Raw genomic sequence first — 23,781 nt, forward strand, 5'->3', positions numbered from 1 at the left:
GATTGCACAGAGGGAATCTGAGTTCTGTTGTCTACTCTAAAGGTCACTAAAGTTTCCGCTGAAGAGAAAAAACAGCAGATGTATGTTGACTGATTAGAAAACTATAAACTTTGACAATTTTTTCACATCACTTGAGTATTTGACCTTCTTTGATGTTATGTGTTCGTTAGTCCCTTGTGGCACCAATCCTTTTCATATAATTATTTTTAGTTTTTTTTAACAATACCTGTTTGGTTTTTTGTTTGTTTGTTTGTTTGTTTGTTTGTTTGTTTGTTTGTTTTACCAGATTGCATTCGTCCACCTAGTACTGAGATGGTAAACTGAGTGCAACAAACATTCTGCTCTTCATTATTGTTACCGTGAATTGCAGCAAGTCACTGCTGATGAGTTCAATGAATTCAAAAAGACCAAAGCTTAGCCAGGAGAAAATTCCATGTCCCCTGCTTCAGGTTTCAAAACTCTATACAGTTGTGTTGAATAATACATTTAAAAAAAAAAAAAAAAAGTGCTGGAAGCGGTGATGTGAGAAAGTGTATCTTCATGAATAAGTATGTACTGTAACGGTTCATGTTAGACAGAGTGTAGTGAAGGATCTCGACCTGTTTGTGCTGGGATATGTTTCATGATCAGTCAACAAAAAAGCAAGCCACAAGCTTCTGACCCCCAAACCCAGGACCAGCAGTGTGTCCACTGTCTCCCAGTCCCTCTCTTCTGGATCTATAAATGAATAACAGCCATCAATCATTGTCAGGGTAGTCCCTCCCTAGTCCAGGCGGGTGGGGGTGACTAATGTCACTGCGTGTTACTGTCCAGCCCTCCCGCCTCCACTCCCGCTCACTCACATCAAACAGACCTGACAGGCCACCCGCTACAGACCAAAGGGGCACCACAATGTCACCTTTTTAGATTTTTGGGGGGAGGGTGTGGGGACTTGTTGAGGGAACACAATCAGCTCCCAGCATCCCAGCTATGTTTTGTTTGTTGAGTGACAGCTGGGGTGCCTTCGATGGGCAGTGAAGAGAACGTTGGCTGACAAATCTCTTGATTGCTGTGTAGATCAGTAGATCCTTCATTCATATCCATCCCAGATTTGTCCTAACTGTGTGTCCAGTGTCTACCCAAAGTCATGGTTCTGTGAATCTATGATAAGGAGTGGACTCATTGAGAAACAAGACCTTTTGACTGTGTTATTTTCATAATTGCCTTTATCAAAATTCAATTTCTTTCTTATGCCATGTCTTACAAACACTGTCTGTGTATATTTTGGGAACGGCACTACTTGTGTCCTTACTATGTTACAGTACGATGGTTCTCAAACTTTTTGAGCCATGACCCCCCAAGATAACAGAAGTTTGTGTTTGTGACCCCCCAGTTTGAATTTTTAATATCACGAGTAATAACATTGTTGTTCATGAATTAATGCTTTAAAAATTAATGTGTTCATTCCACACATTAATCTCTTTGCATTAACACTTTAATTTTCTTTGAATGAATGAATGAATGAATGAATTGAATTTATTTCAAACAAATGAAAGGGAAAAATAATATAAAAACCAAAGAAAATAATTTAGAAAAGAGCTTAAAAAAAGAGCAAAGGAATAATAATATTGCATTATCAAATCATAATATTAACAAGTTCAAAAAAGGAGTGGGAAGAAGTAAACACTTTTAATTTTTGACAGCCCTAATACAAATTTATTTGATAAATGTAGGCTTTTTTTAAATTTTATTTTTATTTTTTTGACAATTATGTGGCGACCCCCTGAAAATATCTTGAGACCCCCATGTTTGAGAACCACTGTTAAATAAATAATCATGCTCATATTGAGCATATTAAATCAATCGTGTTCATCATTTCTCTGCATTTAACAGTTTGTTGTCAGTGTCTCATCTGGAAAACGGTTTGACCAGGGTCCTGTATGTGAACAAACAGTGCTTTGAACATAGAGCTGTATAGTTGTCAGAAGACAACCACTTTAAGTATTCTAAATCATTTTCCAGACTACAGTTAGTTATGGTCTATAGCAGAGGGCTGCAGCACCTCCATTGGAGTGAACAGGTATCACTATGGCTTCATGGATGTAGTGAGGTGATGGGGGAATGGTGTTTTGGGTAGACTTGGTCTTAGTCTTTGTTACTCTTGAGATGTAGGGTTATAGTACATGGCCAACATGTAACTGGCAGTCAGTCATCACTACAGGCTCATTCCAGCCAATTCAACCAGATTTCAGAACTTTTCCCAGTTGAGTTAATGGATGTTCTTAAAAAAAATCATACAAAAACTTTTACCTTAAACATGGAATCTTGCAAAACCCCACAGCTCTACTCCAAATCACTTTTTGAGGCATGAACTTTTGAAAATAGGCCCTTGGTGGTAAATTTTATTACTTCAGCAATCTTTTAAAGCATCTTTAAAGCCTCACCAACTGCTTATTTATTTACAGGATGTGGCTGCTGATGTATATGTGTATGTGTGTATGTGTATGTGTATGTGTATGTGTATATATATACATACACACACACACACACACAGAGAGAGAGAGAGAAACTAAGATAATAAAAATCTATAATTTATCGTCAAAACACAAAATCTTTTTAACTAACTTTAACTAACATTCACTCAGTTCCAGTCAAATCTGTGTTGTGTGTAGAAACAACTTAGTTTTGTCAAAATGTCATTTGGTGCCACATCAACAACTTCCTAAAATTAGCTTTGGAGCTGGAAAATCCACATTTAGAGCATTTCAACTATATTTTTTAAAGCAATGACTGTTTTGATATCTTTAGAACTTTTTGAAGGGAACGTCTTCATATCCATTGAAAACACAAACAACTAGAGATGATACATTACTCCATTGTTTAATAATCTTATGAAAATGAGAATTTTTTCCGAAGTTTCAGTGGCTTAAATATCACATTTGGTGGCTTTAATTATCTGGTAAATACACTGTCGCCCATAAAGTTAGAATAACTTTTTTTTTTTTTTTTTTACCCCTTCTCATAAAATGATTGTGACATTGTGACAAACTTTAATAATATCACAATACACATACAATACACAACCACAATTAACTTTACAAACTGTGTATTCAGGCTTAAACTAAATTGGGAGTATTGAACAAATAGATTAAGGGTTTTGTTTCAATTTTTCAACCTTGGTCATGTCACAGGAAACACATATTTGAGGGGATTTCATACTTAAAAATGTCCAATATCACTCTTTCAAATGTCACTCAGTCACTAGTATTGAGTATGGCTACGGATCAATGCATTAAGACATCGTGGCATACTGTCTACAAACTTGTTGATGGTGTCAATAGGCAGGACGTCCTGCTCTTCAGTCAGATCCAGAAGTCAGAATTGGTTTCACCTGGTAACTGGGACTCAGTATGTAATCATTGCACCTGGTCAGAAGGGATTACTGATGTGTATAAATAGGAAGAAAAAGAAGAATGTGTCTGAAAACATTTATCATCCCAACTTTATGGACGATGATGTATTTGTATTATGTTGATTTCAAATTTGCATTGATATTGATTTGACTATGAAAATGTTCTACCAAGTGTATTTTCCAGCTCTGTAGCTGTTTAGAAAGTTCTGTGGCAGTTAATTGTTGATGCAGCACCAGAGGACGTTGTGACATGACATGACTAAACTAAGTTGTTTCTACCCACAATATTTTTTTTTCGTTTTGATGATAAATTTAAAATGTTTATTATTTAACTTTCTGTTTAAAAAAGTCAGTATAAATTGACATCATTACAAGTTCTAACTTTTTCTTGAGGTTCTGGGATATTCAGTAACAACATCAGCCAAATCCTGTGACAAATAAGCAGTTGGTGAGGCTTTTGAGAGGCTATAAAAGAAAAGAAAATGGAGTAGAGCTGTGGGATTTTACAAGATTCCGTGGTTTAGGTAGAAGTTTTTGCCTGATTTATTTTAAGAAAATGTATGAGGTCACCTTGGAGGCCCTCGGTGAGTTGACATGGAGGGATCCTACTGTAGTCATTGTGCTATTTAGGCATATGTTGATACTTTGCCAACTTTTAGACTGTCAAACATGCTGATTTCTGGTGACTGTGTCATCCTTCCTTATTTTTCCATCCATTACAACCGTTTAGGCTGTTATCTTATTTTCAGTGGTTTACCATTGTAATTTACATGATTTTAAATAAGCATTTTTACTGACTGTTGCATCATTTTTGACTCAATAGTAGGACAACTGAGTTTAGTTTAAACTTTTTATGAAGTGTTCTTAAGAAACGCTAACTTACTTTTATGTTCATGAGTGCATGCTGGCAGCAGTAAAATGCTGTGGTTGCACAGCCAGCTGTCAGTGTTTGTAATCTTCCAGGTTCTCACAAACTCTGACTTGGTCTTGAGGTCTTGCACCCTGTCTGCAACGACCACACAGTGAAGCAGCGTGTCAGCAGCGCAGCAGCAGCTGCTGTCCTCTCCTTACTACATGTAGCACATTGAATGTTTTCTGCTATACACTACAAGTGTGCTTTCAGCGCTCACTGTCCAATGCAAAATCATTTTAGTAACATGCATAAGGCAAAAGAAAAAAAGACTTGAACCTCAAAAAATATTGTGGCTTGTGTGGATTAAAACTGGCATTTAGATTGTGAATATGTTTGAACACAACATGGACACGTTTACCAGATCTCAGAACGAACCTTCAACCAGAAACCTTCTGATAAATCCCTGGAAAACTCTGCTGTCCACCTGACTTTACCCTGCTCAACTGGCATTTTACTCTTGATTTCATTCTGTCATTAATTGTTCCATTTGATGTTGATGTAGCATTAAACCAAAATCTGTATTTGTGTGGGCATAGCATTCAATGGAATGTACTTTTATCAGTAGATTGATAGTGCATCAAAATGTGCATGCACATTGAAACTGACCATACAGAATGGTATTCCAAAATTTGTACTGGTATAAATGATGCTATCTTATTGGTCTAGTTGGTCACATTATTTACCTTTAACCTGTAAAAACTGCTCTCAGCATTGTTTTATTGTAAGTACTTTCTGAGATCATCTGTTTTAATTATGTGTTATGTATTATTATACATATTAATTATTTCAAACCTAAGGTGAAGCTTCATTTCTGTTTTTCAGCCAAGATGATATTTACCCTCCTGTTCTGTCTTTCTCTCTGTCTGTGTCCCCTTTGGATGGGAATAGATGCTGATCGTGCGCAGAAGCATGGCATGGATGAGTTTATTTCAGCCAACCCCTGTAATTTTGACCATGCCTCACTATTTGAGCTGGTACAACGCCTCACCCTCGACCACAGACTCAACGACTCCTACTCCTGCCTGGTAAGGAAAGATTTACAAGTTGTATAATTGAAACAAGGACTTTTTTAAAAAAAAATTTGAAGTCCTTACACTTTGTTAAATGTTTTAAATGTGCATACTTGGAAAGTTTGGTCTGAGCAACATGATCTGAGCACAGGTCTGTGGCCACTTGATTGAAATTACTCTGGAAAGGATTCACTGCATGGTCTGAATGTCTGTTTATACATGCTGAAGAGCAATTGCTAATCGAGGTAGGATGTAAGTGAGTTTCTTTCTACCTGCTTTTTGCAAATTTTACTTTGGGCTCACAAATTCACCAGAAAACATTTTTTTTAAAGTCCAAAATATTTTTTGCCTTTGACTAAGATCAAAAAGTGGGTGTAACACTGGAAACAAAATGTGACAAAGGGTAATGGAAACAGACTTCCTGTTGCTGGTTTTCTACATTTGAATGGAGATCTGGTTTATTTCACATCTGTGTGTACAGAGACTAGAATTGCATGACAAGCTTCCTGGCTTAGAAACTTGTATAGCATTTCTGTGTGTGTGTGTGTGTGTGTGTGTACACATTATTTTTTCTCATCAGAACACTCACACAACAGTGTTTGTGTGTGTAACTCACAGGGCTGGTTCAGTCCCGGTCAGGTGTTTGTCTTGGATGAGTATTGTGCTCGATATGGAGTTCGAGGCTGCCATCGGCATTTATGTTACCTCAGCGATCTACTGGAGCGGGCCGAAAATGGAGCTATGATCGACCCCACGCTGCTGCACTACAGCTTCGCCTTCTGTGCCTCCCACGTCCACGGAAACAGGTACAAGTCAAATTGCTTTGTCCTTTAATTTCCCCCACTGACAGAAATTGTCCCTGGATGCTATTTATACATGTATTTGTTTTATTTTTAGGGATAGTTGTACTTTGAGTACCATGTTGTCTGGTTGTCTGTACTGGGTTGTAAAACATGTGTGAGGGTGGATGACTCACCTGGTCCAAGCTAAATCTACCCAACGTAACCTGAACCTGAGTCTCAAAATACAATTTTATATTAGAGTAACTGAAGTTGTTTATGCTTTGAAGTTTTTTTTTAATTTACTACCTCTGGCATGTCTTTCAGTTGTCACTTTGCATGTTGTTTGCATGCTTACCTTTTTCTTTCTTTTACCTTTTTTCCCTTTTATAACATTTTCTTTACCTTGTTCACAAAACAACCTTCCCTCAACTGTCCCCAAAACTCACATTTCCACATAACCGCACTTAGTGAGCGTGTGTCTCAGTTGTTAAGCTGGCCAGTATCTGAGGCTGAACTCGAACGAGCCCTGTTCCCCTCTGCCCCTGAGCTCCCTGTCCAAACAGCTAAGAGAGAACTCAAAATCATTGAGTTTATGAAGAAAAAGGACTTCAGATCCACAGTTTTCTCAGGAATTAAAAGGTAAGTTGTTTTTATGATCCAGGCTATGCGGTGGTCCTGTTCACAGCTACAGTAAGTACATGGTAACCACTGAACCAGGGCATGAAACATTTACTCATGATAATATTTGCTCTGTGCTTTAACTTCTTGAAGAGTGGTTTAGGTAAATGAGCGAAGCTATAGACAGATTTCCAACCTGATTACCTGTGCAGACCTAAATATCGTCAAGTTTAAAACCAACCAACCAACCAACCAACCAACCAACCAACCAAAGTGTCCAACATCAAATTTAAATGTATTCAAAGATCTTCCAGGTAAACTGCAGCTCTTATGAGGTTAGAGTTCTCAATGCGTTTAACCTTGACACGAGGTTCTGAAAAGTTAATGCTTTAAACGTTTGTGGAAGAAGGTCTAAATTTACAGCAGTTACAAATTATTCCAACGGTGACCCAACAGTCAAAAAAACCAAATGGACAGGTAGTGTTACGAACCCATTGTGTAGCTAACAGTAACGGGACTGTGACAAACACTGCTGGAAGTAAATTAGCAAAAATATTTTCTACTTCGGTATAAACAGCAGAACCCAATATGGGTGTATATATAAGGAGTACAATTTGACAATTCAGAAAAGGCCAACTCAAAGCCTCCTATTTTTAAGTGTCACTTTCACAACCCTATTATTTAAAGTTTAATTTGTAGAATTTTTGAAGCTTGATTACGTGAGGTGTCTTATACTTTAAAGTCTGAAGGAGGCCCTCTTGTGCTGAGAAGTCTCCACTGCATAATCATCGATGTTCTTCAGCCTCTTGCAGCTATTTGTGCTTGTTTGCTGGAATATCATCAGTGTCCCCAGTTCACAAGCAGTTTAGCCAAAGTAATGGGTTTAAAGCACCAGAACGGATTTTAAATCTCAAAAAACATAGAATTATAGCAAAAATTTGGAGTGAATCGAGGTTTCAGATATGTCAGTGTATCATGTTTACACCCAAAGACTTCTGTGGCTCTGGTCCAAAACTTAAGTTAGGGGTAGTGGTTTTCACTCAACGACCAAATGGTGTCTTTATCTGAAGGTTTTTTGGCCTGTGACACACGCGTCATCTGGCCTTTATTCGAGTATGCACTGTATTATCTAAGTTGCACCATTTACCTCTTGTCTAATCTGCTGTGATGTGCTCAGACATCAAATCTGTCAACATCAACACAGTCGTCCGTCTGTGGATAGAGCAAAACAAAGATAGAAGAGAGCCACTCCAGCGCTGAGGGCAGAGGTCAGGCAGGGCTGTCTGTCAGTGTCCCCCACCTCCACCTCCCCTCAGCATCCCTCTAACTAAACCCGTTCTCCATCTATCCATCCTTCCGAATTGTCTTGCTGACAAACAGTGACGGAGGACTGAGGCCTTTTCTGATCCGCATGGACAGATGGACAACAGTCGCTCCAAGAGAAAGAGAGGGGAAAAAAGACAGAGAGAGACAAACAAATGACAAATATGACAAGAAAAGGGGTTGGATTAAAATCTGTGGAAAGAAGAAAAAATGTGAGGGCTCTTTTTTACATTAAAAAAAAAAAGAAAAATGTTGGTTGAGCATTCAAGACTTTTTTTCTGTTGTGAGAGAAAGAGTTCAGATTAATGTTACATCCACATAAACAAATCAACATATATTCATTTTTAAGCACAGATTATTCATATTTTGTTTTAATTTTTTTTTTTTCAAAAATCCAAAAATAATGAGGGCTACATATATTCACATCCACACACATCAAACAGAGGCCTGCCAAGGTTCAGCCTTTGTGCCTGGAGGTTGAGCCATGACAGGTTGACAGGTTGTCATGCATGATGGCCGAATGTCTCCACTGCCAATGCTGCTGCGTGTGCCCCCATGCATACACCTCATCCAGACCACCCCTTCTACTCACCCACCCACCCAAACAAATACACACATATGCACACACACACACACACACATATGCACACACACACACACACACCAATACCTCACCCCGACCCCTGCCTCCTAATAGTCTTCTGGCCTGGAGGTATTGTTGCACCAAGTTGGACTCGGTTGCCCGGTTGCCTGCTAAAGTGTCTGGATTTGACTTCTGTCCAGCTGAATGTCAATTCTATTCAGATCCACTGTTTGTTATGAAATGCCTTTAAAATAAAAAGTCAAAATATCAACTACTCTTGATTTTATTCAAAAGATAGCTTGTGAAATTTGTTGATTAAAACTGAACTAGATTATTATTATTACTGATTATTCGCTGTTATTACGTTCACAGTTTTACATTCTAGCTCTCTGGTAGATGAATGATAGACAAACATTTTAGGTGTTTATCTTTCAGTTAAATTAAATGTACAGAAGATCTGAAAATTAAGGTAATTTTAAATATATCATGTGCGTTTGGAGTTGAGTTTATACATATTATTTATATAATGTTACATACACTTAGCTCTAGTATGGTGATGCCTTGCAAATGTAACATCCATCCATTTTCTATACACCGCTTAATCCTCACGAGGGTCGTGGGGGGCTGGAGTCTATCCCAGCCAACTTAGGGTGAAGGCAGGGGACACCCTGGACAGGTCACCAGTCTATCACAGGGCTACACAAAGAGACAAACAAGCACTCTCACATTCATATCTACAGACAATTTAGAATCACCAATTAACCTCAACATGTTTTTGGACTGTGTGGGAGGAAGCCGGAGAACCCGGAGAGAACCCACGCTAAATGGGGAGAACATGCAAACTCCACACAGAAAGATCCCGGGTGTATGTAGACATATATATATGTGTGTGTGTGTGTTCAAAAATAGTTTTGAACAAATGTATTAGACCAGCTATCTAACTGGTTAAGCCTTGCATCCAGCATCATGAAGTGCTTTAATGTGCACTCAGCTCTGGACGTTTTACCGTTTTTAACAGCAATGAGGAATTTCAAACTGAAGTCACCTTTTTATATCCAACTCTAAGCCGGCTCACTGGGTGTCTCTGAGAAGTCAGAAAGGAATCAAACATAACATGCAATCACTAAAACTAATTTTTCTGTTCAAGACTGCAAGTAAATAGCTTTAATTTGACATCTTAATTAAGAAATAATATGCTTTCCTTTTTTTTTTTTTTTTTTAAAAAAGTAAATTAGAAAATTCATGGATAAATATAATAATTATATTTTATCATTAAAAATGTCCTTTCAGCTACAGAGCTTCTACATACTGGTGTCTTAACCATTACAGAAACATAAAAAAATGATTTTGGTAATTACCAATGCTGTTAATTTAGGGCAGCTATGGCATAATTGCAGTGTTAGTGCAGATGTGAAAGTGTTGCTGGCTCGCCATCTGTCTGTTACTGATGGCTCATTTGCTTGTTGTCGTCATCAGAGCTATCAGGTCACCAGGTCAGGCAAACACGAGGAAGCTGCCAAGGAATAACATACAGCTGGAGAGAAACAAAAGAAAGCCCTGCAGGACTTAATTAGTGTGAAATTTCCCTCTTTTGTTTTCTGTCACAGTGACAAAGGTGAGATGGTTTTCACAATGATTTTTGGCTATGGCAATGACTCCCCAATTTTACAAGCATGCATGCACTGAAATATAATGTTTAACAAATTTACTGGACCACCTGTCTAATTTGTTGAGCCCTGTATATATGTGTGTGTGTGTGTGTGTGTGTATATATATATATATATATATAGATAGATAGATAGATAGATAGATAGATAGATAGATAGATAGATAGATAGATAGATAGATAGATAAATAGATAGATATCGATATCGACCATTCAGCATCATGAAGTGCTTTAATGCCACCCAGCTCTCAACGTTTTACCATTTTGAACGGGAATGAGGAATTTCAAACTGACCTTTTTAGAAACATAAATCTGAGCCACTGAGCTTCTCTGAGAAGTCAGAAATGAATGAAGCATTCACATCCAACCGCTGAAACTTTTTTTTTCTGTTCAGGAATGCAAGTAAATAATTATAATTTGACATATTAATCAAGAAATAATAATGTGCATTACTATTTTTTTTCAGGTGTTTTTTTTTGGTAAACAGTAAAATTGAAAATTCATGGAAAACAATAATTATATTTTAGCATTAAAAATATCATTTTGGTTAAAGTGATTCTACATACTGGTGTATTAACTTTACAGAAATATAAAAAATGATTTTGGTAATTACCAATGCTGTTAGTTTAGGGAGGCTGTAGCATAAACCTTACACTGGGTGGTTACTTCTGGGACCAAAAGCTGAAGAAGGATTATTTATTTTTATTTCACTAACCAATTTGTTATCATGAGGATGTCGGGTGACATCATTGCTTTTATTGTTTGTTAACTTTTTTTTCTGCAAAACTTTCCAAAATATGAAAATAAGCACCTCTTGTTGACATTTGGAAAACGTATCATCCTTTTGTTTGCTTTACATCTTCTCTAGAAAAACACAGACAAAATGATTAAGAAATCTTGCCACTTAGACTACTGCTGAGTTTAAAGCAACCAGCCTACAGACTGAAAAACATGAGCTTCCTGCAGTCATCTCCTTCTCAGCATCATCCTTTCCAGCAGCAGAGGCCCACAGGTGGCTGCGACACACTGACGGTGCCTGCTCAGATACCCATGAAAACTGACGGGCGTCTGGATTAGATGATCACTGATGCTTAGCAAGTTGGTAAAGCCTAAAATGTAACAAAGCACTCACGGAGCGCCCCCCACCCCCCACCCTTCCAACACACACACACACACACACACACACACACACACGCACACACACACACACAGTTTCTCACTGTCTGCTGAAATGACATGTCAAAGGAGGGGTGGGGGGAGAGAGAGAGAGAGAGAGCGGAGAGTGTCATGTCTCCTGCTTCTCATCATGCTGTCATGGCCACCAGTCCAGCACCTCTTCTGTCACATGCACTCTGCTCACACTCCACCCAGACCCAACCATGTCACAAATGATAAACACATTGGATACACACATGTGCATGTAAAACTGTAATTGATGTATGTATTGAAAAGGAGGGAATAAGAGAGAGAATGCCCTATACTTGCCGCTACTACATGCTTTCACAATTTAACTGAGTAAAATGTTTTAAAAAAGTAATTTTGCATGAATTTTTTTGCAAGGTTAAGAATCAGAAAAAAACATTGTTAACCCTGGCAAGAAAATAGTTTTTTAACAGTTGCTCAAACATGCTTGAGTTGCAAAACTATATAAGAATAAAAGAAATACACTAAAATACAACAAAAACAATATAGAAGAAAGCACTGGACTGCATGGTGCTGAGTCATTCAAATAAACACTATGTGTGTGTGCAGAGATGAAGCACAAAGTACACAACTCTGTATTGTATACTGTCTTTTTTATAACTTATTGCAGAACAGTGCCTATTACTTGATATTAATCACAATCAGTATCACCTTTTTTATGCTGTTGTTAAAGAGTCCTACAGCTTCAGTATCTAGTATGGTTCCTCCAAATGCAGGTTCCCCCTGCCTTTGGAAGGTCAGCCCATAATGTGGTCCCCCTTCAGTCAAAGTACACTCCACTGGTCATGAGTGAGCCTTTGGGCATCAAAACTGAGGAAGTGGTTTGAGGTGACATTTGTGGCTCTATAAGACTGCTTTCGGTGCACCAACTGGCCAATGGAAAGGACGTGGGAAGGCCAGGGAGGACAATCACACACAGTTGGAACACTTTATGGCAGGACGAGGAATCACACAGGCAGGAAAGCAGAGTGTAAAGACACCTGAGACAGAGGGTGAAGCACATGTGACAGGAAATGCCAAAATAAAAGAGGAAATCAATGAAATATGACCTACCAGCAGGAGCTGCATGTAACAATAGATAGTCTTTACAACATTGGTTCATGATTATAATTCCTCCTTTTGCTTAGTTTTCCTTTTTTATTTAATTATTGTTATTGTCATTATTATTTTTATTTTAAAATATGAGCAACAGTCATAAAGCTATTTCCCCGAGGGTATTGTTAAAGTATTTCCCATTCTCATTCATCCTTATATTGATGAGTTTTCAGGCCATGAAAATGACGAAGAGAAAAGAGTTAGGTCATGAATCATGGACAGGCATCATTAGAGAAAAACTACAACATTCTTATTTAATACTGGAACAGAAAAAGTGTAACAAATTAACTAATAAATTAACTGAATGCAATGCATGCTGAAAATTACAGTACATTAATAATAACATGCAGGTAGGCCGGCAATTTATTGGATATTTAATAAACTAAACTCAAAGTTTTAACTTTAAGTGAAAGTGGTTATTAATTAAAAAAAAAAAATTATATATAAATAGTAACTTGCAGTTAGATGCTACAATAGGACTACAGAACTCAAATTACCATAACTTACTATCTTTTTGATGAATCGCATGTCAGGATCCAAATAAGCAGGACTCACTCACTTTCAGTGAAACAGGAGACGAGCAGTTGCCACTTTTACTTCAATTGAAGATAATTTAGTTTCTGAGGGAAACACCATGAACAAGTTATTTTTATGCTGAAGATATCCGTTACAGTTTTACTTTTTACAGTGTATGTGTTTTATTGTGTACTTGATATTTGGCACTGTGTTTGAAGCAATCATTTAAATACATTGAGGGAAAAAATGTGAAGTACTGTAAAGTCCCAAAGGACAATAATACACCACTCCAAAATGATTTGCCATACAAAGGTCATACAAAATGTGCAGTCAAGTGTCTAAAGTCTTTATATATGTCTGTCTAGCTGCATCCCACCATCTTCCTGATTTCTCTCAGAGAATTCAGTGTCTTTTGCATGTTAGCATTGTGCTGATGTTTAGGGTCAAGATGCACACATTTGGACACTGTCTGCTTCAGTGATTCATGGGGTTGGTGGTAACAGATGGAAGTAGTAACACCTTCCTCCCTTGAGGTCCTTGTGTCAGGACCAGGCTGTATCTGTTATTAAGATGCAATAAAGTGGATGCAGCATTGGTGTGCTACATTTCTGTTTCATTAAGTCCAGTAGTTGCAGTTGAGCATTTTTAGGACAGTTCAGTAAAATCAGGTCTGGTGATGACTGCACAGTGCCTTATCCAAGCAAAAGATGAGCCTGAGATTTTTCATTTTGGTTTTACAGTTGTAGTACTGTTACTGACCATTGGTGGATATGTTTGTCTGCTATTAGGACTTTGAGTTGCAGTATTTACAGTCACAACAAGGACCAATAACTATAAACCTTATATCTGTGGTTTCTTAATTTAAAATACTGCAAGAACTTGTTTTCTGTGGTGTGGGTGAACTCATGTTGTGAAGGTAAATCGAATGTTCCTCTGTATTTTAATTAGGTAACATTTTATTGATCGAAACTCTGAAATGGATTGTGTTCTATGGAAGTAGTCTCAGACTATTTCATCAAGGTAAAGTTCAGAAAAAGTGTTGTGTCACCACAATTTTTGGTGGACCACATCAACACTGAAGATACCATGGAATATCTCCTAAATACTGGCCCGGACTTAAATTCCCCCCACTGTGTACAGATGTGACTGTTGAGCCCTGACTTTAGTTTATATTTTGACTGTCTTTTATATCTTGATTGTCCTCAAAGTGTAATTTAAATAAGAGAGTCATCAAGAGGCTTTCCTTTCTACACTATATACCACCACATATATGAAACAGTGATACCTAAAGAAAATCAACAATTTTGCTAGTTTCCTTGGCACTGAAAAACTGCCTAGAGAGACCACAAAGCCTTTCATTGGCTGTAAATGCCACTGTTTTTCAGGCCTGATGGCATTGGAACTGTGACCGTTGAGGAAAAGGAGCGCTTTGAGGAGATCAAGGAAAGGCTACGGGTGCTTCTGGAAAACCAGATTACACACTTCAGGTAGAAACCATGTACACCAACAATGCACTGACATCCTTCTAAACTGGACAATTAAATGAAACTGTTTAAATGAAAATGTACTGTCTTGCTACCCCAGGTACTGCTTTCCATTTGGACGGCCAGAAGGAGCACTAAAAGCAACGCTGTCTTTGCTTGAAAGGGTAAGTTAAAATATACAATACAAATCTGTAAAGTACGCCTTCTTTGTCATCACTCATTTTGAATGCCAATACAGCGAGCATACATTACCACACCTGTTATTTTTTAAATGCTGAGTTAACATTACTGTTAACTGTAGCTTTGTCAGTCTTACTGGAGTCACCAGGGACAGATGGAGTTTTGTGACTTTTGTGACCACCTCCTGACCCAAATGTGTTCCCCGTGCATTTACACCTCCTATAAAAATGGGTTTACTCTTATCTGAATAGGTTGTCCAGATACAGATTGCACCAGATGCCATGTAAAGCCAGTACCAGGGGAAATGGTGTGTCTTAGAAAAGGATTTGTGCACACCAGTAAAAAAATAATAATAATAAGAATCCTAAAAAAACAAACGCTAAACAAAGAAGAAAAAATATTTTGTCCTGCCCTTTCTTTAATGTAAGGTTCTGATGAAAGATATCGTCACCCCGGTCCCACAAGAAGAAGTCAAAGCTGTGATCCGTAAGTGTCTGGAGCAGGCAGCTCTAGTCAACTACCAGCGCCTTTCAGAGTATGCCAAACTGGAAGGTAAGTTACTGCTCCCTCACGCCTTCTTTGTGCTTATACTATTGTAGTACAAACACAGCATGTGGATTCTGTCTCGGTATTGCTGTTAATATGATAATGCTTAACCTGTTGTCACACATGGATTCAGATGTGAGATATTCAGAATGCAGTGCTGAGGAGATTTTTGGTCTCTGTGGAGCAGAGATTGCAAAATTTGGCTATGTTACAGTACGTGATTTGGATTGGAAAGCATACAAAACACTGAAGGATAGACAAAACCTGTTTACCAAATTGTATCAAGCAATATATTAATAACAGTGTCAAACACTGATGAAGATAGTGCTGCTTCTCTAGTGAAGTTATGTAGACACGACTAGAACTGCTGCAATGAACAGTGGAAACTTAGCTGCCAGGTAGGATTTACATACAATCCTGATATGATCAACTGATGAAACAGACGTAAAGATGTTTAGATATTTGATCTTTCCAGTAACAGAGTATATTCTTCTGCATCACAATTTTCCTTCACAGCTTCAGGAAAAACCCTCTGTATCTCTTTAACGATGTACTTAATGGTATGATAATTGTTCAAAGTGATAAATAATATGTTTATTTTGCTTTTTTTTAGTAGAAAATGTACTGTAAGTAAAAATGCATTCAATTCAGTCTTTATGCTGACTTCGTCCGCAATGCCTCAGCTCCTCTTTCAGCTGAGACTTGCACTGCCTCTTTCCTCCACTTCGGCTTTCCTGATAGCTGAGGTGATGCTCCTTCTTTTTCCTCTCTTTACCTTCCTCTCACTTGCTCTCGGATGACTTCCATATTCACTCCCCTATTTTCCTTGTCTATTGGCTTTTGTTGCTTCTCATTAGTTGCTGTTTAAAAAACGAAGGCCACTAAACAAGACAAAATGGGACTGCCCCTTGTGGCATTTTTTTGTTTTTGTTTTTTTTTTCTGTTGCATGTTCCAGGTTTTCTTTAGGAGGCATCTGCAGACCGACAGGTCTGAAATATTTAATCCCAAACTGAGAAAGATCCATATCTGGTACTGCTTTCACCTAACATATTGTATTTTGTAAGTCTAAACTTCTGACATTCGGGAAAATATGCTTATTTGTTGTCTTAGCCAGAACTTGATAAATGAATGATTGTTGACTGCAGAGATTTGGTCTGTGGGTCAATTTCATCGTTTCAGATTTCTTTGAAAAAATTAACAGGTGATACTATACCAAACTTATGAACTCCCAAATATTAGGTCTGCATGTGTAATAGTTTTGAAACTACATAATTATAATAACTCTTAGAGTATGGCATATGGAGCCTTGAAGCTGTTTATCTTGGGCTAGCTTTCCTCCAAAAAAATCAGAAAATGTAATCAGATCTGGAGTACTGTTTAAAGTAAATTAACTAAAATTTCCATCTGCTGTAATTTCATAACCATTACACATGGAGACCTAATATTTGGAGTTTCTTCACAGGTTTGGTATAGAATCACCTGCAATTTTTTTTCATAGGAAGCTGAGAGAATGACCTGGAACCCTCTGGATGATTTGAGCTCAAAAGTTTTTTGAGCTGTTTGCCAGAGCTGGGCTCGATCGTTTCTCACTGCTTACAGTCTCTGTGCTAAGCTTGGCTAAACATGTAGAGGACCTATCTCTGTACTGGGAGCTGATACGGCTATTCTCTGGGTAACATCAGTTTTATACTAGAAACATGTGACACACTTTAATGAGCATGTGTTTGATTGCATTCACATGAGACTGATTTATCCCCTTAAAATTACAGAAAAATGACAAAAAAACAAAAAAAAGTTCAAGAAATCAGTACCAAGGTGTAGTTTCTGACTGTTGACTGCCTGCTGCAGTCTTTGTCCCCTTTTCTCTCATTAACTGTTTTTAGTGTCAGATATAATAGAAAATAATATAAATGTTTGATCTGCACTTACGGGCAATCAGGGGTACGTTAGCTATTTAGCTCTTCTGCACAGTGAAATGAATACAAGACAGCAAACAAGCACATTTTCCAAAATGTTGTCGTTTAATGAACACTGAATTACTCCAACCGGTCATTTTAAGATGATGTCTGTAAAGAAACCATCACCTCCCTGAAGACACTAAGGAAGATGAACCTTAGTATCTCAGTTGTAATTGTTGATTATCCTCAATACCTCTTTCCTTCATAGTGGTGCGCATCTTGACCTACAGGAAAAAGAACACTCTGATATTGATGTTTGGAAGAACGAATGGTTAATCCAGTGTAGACAGCCTGACTGACCCTCAAATCCCACACACATATGCAATGAAACAGTCCACTTGTAGCTTAGTACCCATCTTTCACATTTAAAAGTGCAACAGCATCTTGCTCATTCTTGCAGAATCTCAGCCACCTGTATCCACCCTGCCACAAACATGGCCTGAAAAGTGTAAACAAAGGATAGACTGATAAATTGGCAGCTTTGAGTACTGAATAAAAAAATAATAAATCATGAGCATGAGTCATCAAAATCAGATATGAAAAGTGAGGTTTTGATGCAATTTGATCGTATTTCTGAGAAAAACTCTCAAAGGTGCTTTCTGTAACATTTTAATTGACTAATTGCTTGCCTTGGAATTGTTCAGTTGATTTGGATACACTGTTATAACAACAGTTTTTACATGTTTGTTTGCAGATTGCTTTACTGCACATGATACAGAATGACAACTGCTTCATAATTTCATCAAAATGCAGAGTTAGATTTGGATTTATGTTGATGTGTTGATAAATCCTCTTTTATATAAGCTATAAGTGTAAGATACAACCATCCATCGTCTATACACCGCTTTATCCTCTGTAGGGTTGTGGGGGAGCTGGAGTCTATCCCAGCTGACTCAGGGTGAAGGCAGGGTTCATCCTGGACAGGTCGCCAGTCTATCCCAGGGCTACATGGAGAGACAGAGTCATACACATTCACACCTACAGACAATTTAGAATCACCAATTAACCTCAGCATGTTTTGGGCAGGGCTGCAAGGTGGCACAGTTGCTAGCACTGTTGCCTCGCAGCAAGAAGGTCGCCAGTGGGGGACTTTACTGCGTGGAGTTTGCATGTTCTCCCCGTGCAGCATGAATTCTCTCCGGGTTCTCCAGCTTCCTCCCACACGGTCCAAAAACATGTTGAGGTTAATTGGTGATTCTAAATTGTCTGTAGGTGTGAATGTGAGTGTTCTTGGTTGTCTGTCTCTAAGTGTAGCCCTGTGATAGACTGGTGACCTGTCCAGGGTCTCCCATGCCTTCACCCTATGTCAGCTTGGATAGGCAAAAATTGCCATGACCCCTCTTTAAGAATTCTTTAACTAAAACAACAAATGTTACAAATGGTCAACTCAATCAATATTCACCACTTTTTAAAAAAAATCTGTCAAATTAAAGATGGTCAGGGTTGAGGCATTCAGTAGATTGAGGCGGAATGTAAAGTACATTTACGTACAAACTGCATCTTGGAAGTATCTGAGTGTTGAAAAAGAATATCAATGTGATTTGATTGAAATCTGCACAATTAAAGCTGCTGTATTTGCAAGGTGCAAGGTGACTCAGTGGTTAGCACCATCGCCTCGCAGCTAGAAGATCCCTGGTTTGCATCCCAGTTAGGATGCCTGGGATCTTTCTGCATGGAGTTTGCATGTTCTCCCACAGTCCAAAAACATGTTGAGATTAAATTGGGATTCTAAATTGTCCGTAGGTGTGAATGTGAGTGTGCTTGGTTGTCTGTCTCTAAGTGTAGCCCTGTGATAGACTGGTGACCTGTCCAGGGTGTCCCCTGCCTTCACCCTGAGTCAGCTGGAATAGACTCCAGCCCCCTACAGCAACAGGAATAACACTCACCTATGTTCCATTTTGGTTTCAAAATTCTCCCAAAATAGGGGAGCCAAGAAATGATTGCATGGTCAGATGTTCTACATACATAGATGACTGCACTACTGAATCTGTGGCTAGCTTTGAACTCCCCTGGCCACTAATAAAAGAGTTTAACTACAAGTCATGAAAAGAATAATGAGTCATTTTTCCTTTTTGTTCAAAAGTCCAGTTCCTGAAGCAAGAACCCAGATATGAACAATGAAAAATAAAACTCAGATAATTTTCAGTTGTAAAGAAATTGGAAAAAAAAAGAATGGCTAACAAACTACTGGTGTGACTTAGAACCTGCAGTAAAGTAAATAAAAGGAACTGTAATCACACCACATATTTAAAGTGATACATATTGCACCTTTGATAGAATACATTTTTAGTTTTCAAACACATTCACAATTCTGCTTTTCTGGGATGGAATTCGTGAAATTGTAAGATATTAATTCGCAACACAAAATCTTGTATCGATCAAACCCCAGTCACCTGAGCTCATCCTCTCTGACCATGGGCTTTCGCATGCCTCAGTATCCTCCCTCTTTCTCTGTAGGGAAAAAGAGAGAGATGTATGAGCATCCTGTCTTCTGCTTGGCATCTCAAGTGATGGATTTAACCATTCGTGAGTACCTTTGTCATTCCCCAACCCGCCACCAATGCATCTTTTATTTTTTCTCCTCCGAACATATGCACAACCTCAAATTTTTGTCATCTCTGACATCCTTTGGTTTGGTTGTATGTTGCTTTAGTCTTTCCTCCTTTGAGTGAGATAGTTTTTTGTCCTGCCCTGCCACCTGTTCGTTGTTTGTCTGTGACTTGAATGCATTTTTACTTTGCTTGTATGTAAATCCTGTTGAATGTTTTAGACTGTGGTACACACAGGACATCCAGCAGTTATTTAAAGGATATCTTCTTCAGTTGTCAGCCCGTTGAAAGAAACATCTGTCATCGTAAGCATGTCGGTCTTTCAATGAAACCATGAAATGCTGATACAGACTGCATGTATTATATTATTTTAAAAAGTTTTCCTATACTTGATTGCAGGGTGAAACGAAGATGCTTTGAGTTTTCTGACCTTTTCTTCTTCATTCTTCTAAAGTCTCATGTATTACAAAATGTACCTGAAGAAGTCAGTCAAAGATTTAGCTTTATTTATGAATCCAGTCTTTCACTACATTTGTATAGTACCTGTACTGAATAGTAATGTCTTCTTTCTCACCCTCTACTTGACACTTTCCCACCTCTCACCATCTTCTCTCCAACCTCGCAACCTGTTTCTTTTGTCTTTATATTTAACTCTTGTTTAGGAGAGAAATCTCAGAAACACTGAAGGATCCAGGTGATGTTGTGCTGTATGTCTAAGCTCTGGTGTTGGCCTGTTCCTTAACAGAAAGCACCCTTAAGCTACAACGCCACCAACCCGTCATAAAGATCAACATAGTCACAGAAACGTCACAGCACATTTTCAGGAAAATTGTGATGACATTAGTGTACCCAAATCTCACCTAACAGATTTTGCCCTATCATATAAAAATCTGTTAGCCTGGACAGCCAGTCCATGACAAGGCTAACACAGAGAGACCAATATTCATACACACATATTGTGTATTTGGTGCTACAGGGGTGTGTAGGTTACAGTTCATATAGGAACTGCCTTTGCTATGGAGAGGATTTCAGACATAGCTGAAACATTAGAATTCTAACATTCTCTTAATGCTTCATTGCTGCGAACAGAAGCACAGAACTGTGCTATCGTAGCTGCAGTTATCTAAAACTGATTTAAAATCCAAAGGGGAATAGACTATAAGTACTAAATTTATATACTTCATCCACCAGAGCTAACCCTGTAACTTCACCCTGCCAGCACTGGCAGGACAAAAGTACAGTTGTAGCCAGAAGTTTACATACACTGTATAAAAAGACATAAAACCTTCTTTTTTTCCCCCACTGTCTGACATTAAATCAGAATAAACTTTTCCTGTTTTAGGTCAGTTAGGATTACCAAAATATTTATATTTGCTAAATGCCAGAATAACAAGAGAGAATTTTTTAGAGTTTTTTTTGATTACTTTCTTCAAAGTCAGAAGTTTACATATATTTCCTTAGTATTTGGTAGCATTGCCTTTAAACTGTATGATTTTGGTCGAACGTTTTGGGTTTCCTTCCACAAGCTTCTCACAATAGTTTGCTGGGATTCTGGCCCATTCCTCCTGACAGAACTGATGTAACTGAGTCAGGTTTGTTGGTCACCTTGCTCACATGCCTTTTAGCTCTACCCACAAATTTTCTTCTGGATTGAGATCAGGGCTTTGTGATGGCCACTCCAGAACATTGACTTTGTTGTCCTTCAGTCACTTTGTAACTAATTTGGCAGTATGCATGGTTCATTTGGAAGACCCATTTGACCCAAGCTTTAACTTCCTGATCTGATGTGTTGAGATGTTGCTTCAATATTTCCACATAATGTTCTTTCCTCATGATGCTATCTATTCTATGAAGTGCACCAGTCCCTCCTGCAGCAAAACATCCCCACAACATGATGCTGCCACCCCCGTACTTCACAGTTGGGATGGTGTTGTCAGGCTTGCAAGCTTCCCCCTTTTTCCTCCAAATGTAGCGATTGTCATTATGGCCAAACAGTTCAGTTTTAGTTTCATCAGACCACAGGACATGTCTCCAAAAATGAAGGTCTTTGTCTCTGTGTGCATTTGCAAACTGTAATCTGGCTTTTTCATGCTGCTTTTGGAGTAATGGCTTCTTCACCTCTGAGTAGTCTTTCAGCCCATGTCGGTACAGGACTTGTTTCACTGTGGATAATGACCCTTACCAGCTTCAGCAGCATCTTCAAAAGGTCTTTTGCTTTTGTTCTGGGGTTGATAAGCACATTTTGCACCAAAACACTTCATCTCTGGGACACAGAACCCGTCTCCTTCCTGAATGGTATGATGACTGGACATTCCCATGGTGTTTATACATGAAATTATTTGAACAGATGAATGTGGAACCTTCAGACTTCTGGAAATTGTACCCAAGGATGAATTCAATTCTCTTCCTGATATCTTGGCTGATTTCTTTAGATTTTCCATGTTGTCACAAAAGGAAGCAGTGTGTTTGAGATGTACCTTAAAATACATCCACAGGTGTGCCTCCAATTAACTCAAATGTTGTCAATTAACCTATCAAAAGCTTCCAAAGTCATGACATCGTCATCTGGGCTTTCCCACATAGTTTGAAGAGATACTAATCTTAGTGTATGTAAACTTCTGACTTTTAAGAAAGTAGTAAAACAATTCTCTAAAGAATTCTCTCTCATCATTCTGACATTTAGTAAATAGAAATAGTTTTGGTAATCCTAAGTGATCTTAAACATGAAAAGTTTGGTCTGATTTGATGTCAGACAGTGAAAAAAAAAAAAGAGTTATGTGTCTTTTTATACAGTGTACATAAACTTCTGGTTTTAACTGTATGTGAAGCTCCCCAATCAGCTAATTCACATAAAGGCCACCAGTCTATTGAACCCATGTTTAGTTGATCCCACCTGGCATCTGCCAACAAATAGCAAACAAGTACATCTTCTGGCAACAGAACAACTTCTATCCTTTCCCAAAAGGGTATCAATTTAAAATTCCATTCAATGCAGTCTACACTGATGAGCTGACACATAGTGACCATCCCAAATTAAAATGCAGTTGGTTCTCTGTAAACCACGAAAACACACAAGAACCCTGCGGTGCCGTGTGGCGTCTGGCACCAGCATTTTAGCAGTAGATCTTTCAAGTCTTATAAGTTATTCCAGCACGCGGCTAATACCCCATTAGTTTTTAGACCAGAAACACCCCACAAGCCCTACCTTTTTAGAGACTGTCTGACTCTATCCATAATGACTTGGCCTTCGTCACAGTTGCTCAGGTCTTTAGCGCTATGTGATGACATATGTTGTAATAAGCGCTATACAAACAAAATTGAATTGAATTGAATTGGATTGACTTGAATTGAATTTACACCTGCCTATTTCTCCAACATTCAAGAGTCCTGACTGTCAACAACCAACTGACTACTTACAATATAATATATCCTGGACTTTGACATGCATCTTTATCACATTTTTCCTCCACCAAGGAGGTTAATGTTTTTTTTATTTTATCTTTTTTCTTACAAGATAGTTAACATTACTCATATTATGAACGGTCAGAATGCTTCGGCTCATCTGTATATATTTAGTCTAACAAAATGTACAGTGAAATGCAAATCCAGCATCCAAAACAATCCAACTGTAAACTAATTGAGAGACTGTTCATTTAAGCACAACATGACCATGTCACTGCATGAGTGTTCAGTGTACATGCTGTATACATTGCTCATCATGCCCATTATTTCTCTGGATGACATTAATACTGTACTGTCACAGTGGCAGAGATGTGACTCATTAGTTACATTCCACAAGCCATTGCTACATGTAGCCACCCAACACTGCTTTCAGTGCTTAGGGAACTAGTGTTGATGCAAAAGTTGCTTTAACAATATGCAATTGCTAACCCTGGAATTGCATTGTAACTAGGGCTGGGTTAAACATACCATCTGTGTAATATTGCGCATGAGCTTCACTTC

At 38.2% G+C, this 23,781-nt stretch overlaps 1 protein-coding gene across 1 annotated transcript in view; it reads left to right on the forward strand.

Moving 5' to 3' along the window:
* The window catches only part of cadpsa (Ca2+-dependent activator protein for secretion a), a 222,662-nt gene that overhangs the window by 130,717 nt on the left and 68,164 nt on the right, over positions 1-23,781 (forward strand). The window contains exons 12-17 of the mRNA XM_008292176.1: positions 5,193-5,329; positions 5,933-6,120; positions 14,486-14,587; positions 14,685-14,748; positions 15,193-15,316; positions 19,727-19,795. Of these exons, the coding sequence (XP_008290398.1) occupies positions 5,193-5,329; positions 5,933-6,120; positions 14,486-14,587; positions 14,685-14,748; positions 15,193-15,316; positions 19,727-19,795 (684 nt within the window). The remainder of the gene's footprint in view (positions 1-5,192; positions 5,330-5,932; positions 6,121-14,485; positions 14,588-14,684; positions 14,749-15,192; positions 15,317-19,726; positions 19,796-23,781) is intronic.

The sequence above is a fragment of the Stegastes partitus genome, unplaced genomic scaffold (assembly GCF_000690725.1).
Source record: "Stegastes partitus isolate 25-593 unplaced genomic scaffold, Stegastes_partitus-1.0.2 Scaffold790, whole genome shotgun sequence".
NCBI classification, from domain to species: domain Eukaryota; kingdom Metazoa; phylum Chordata; class Actinopteri; family Pomacentridae; genus Stegastes; species Stegastes partitus.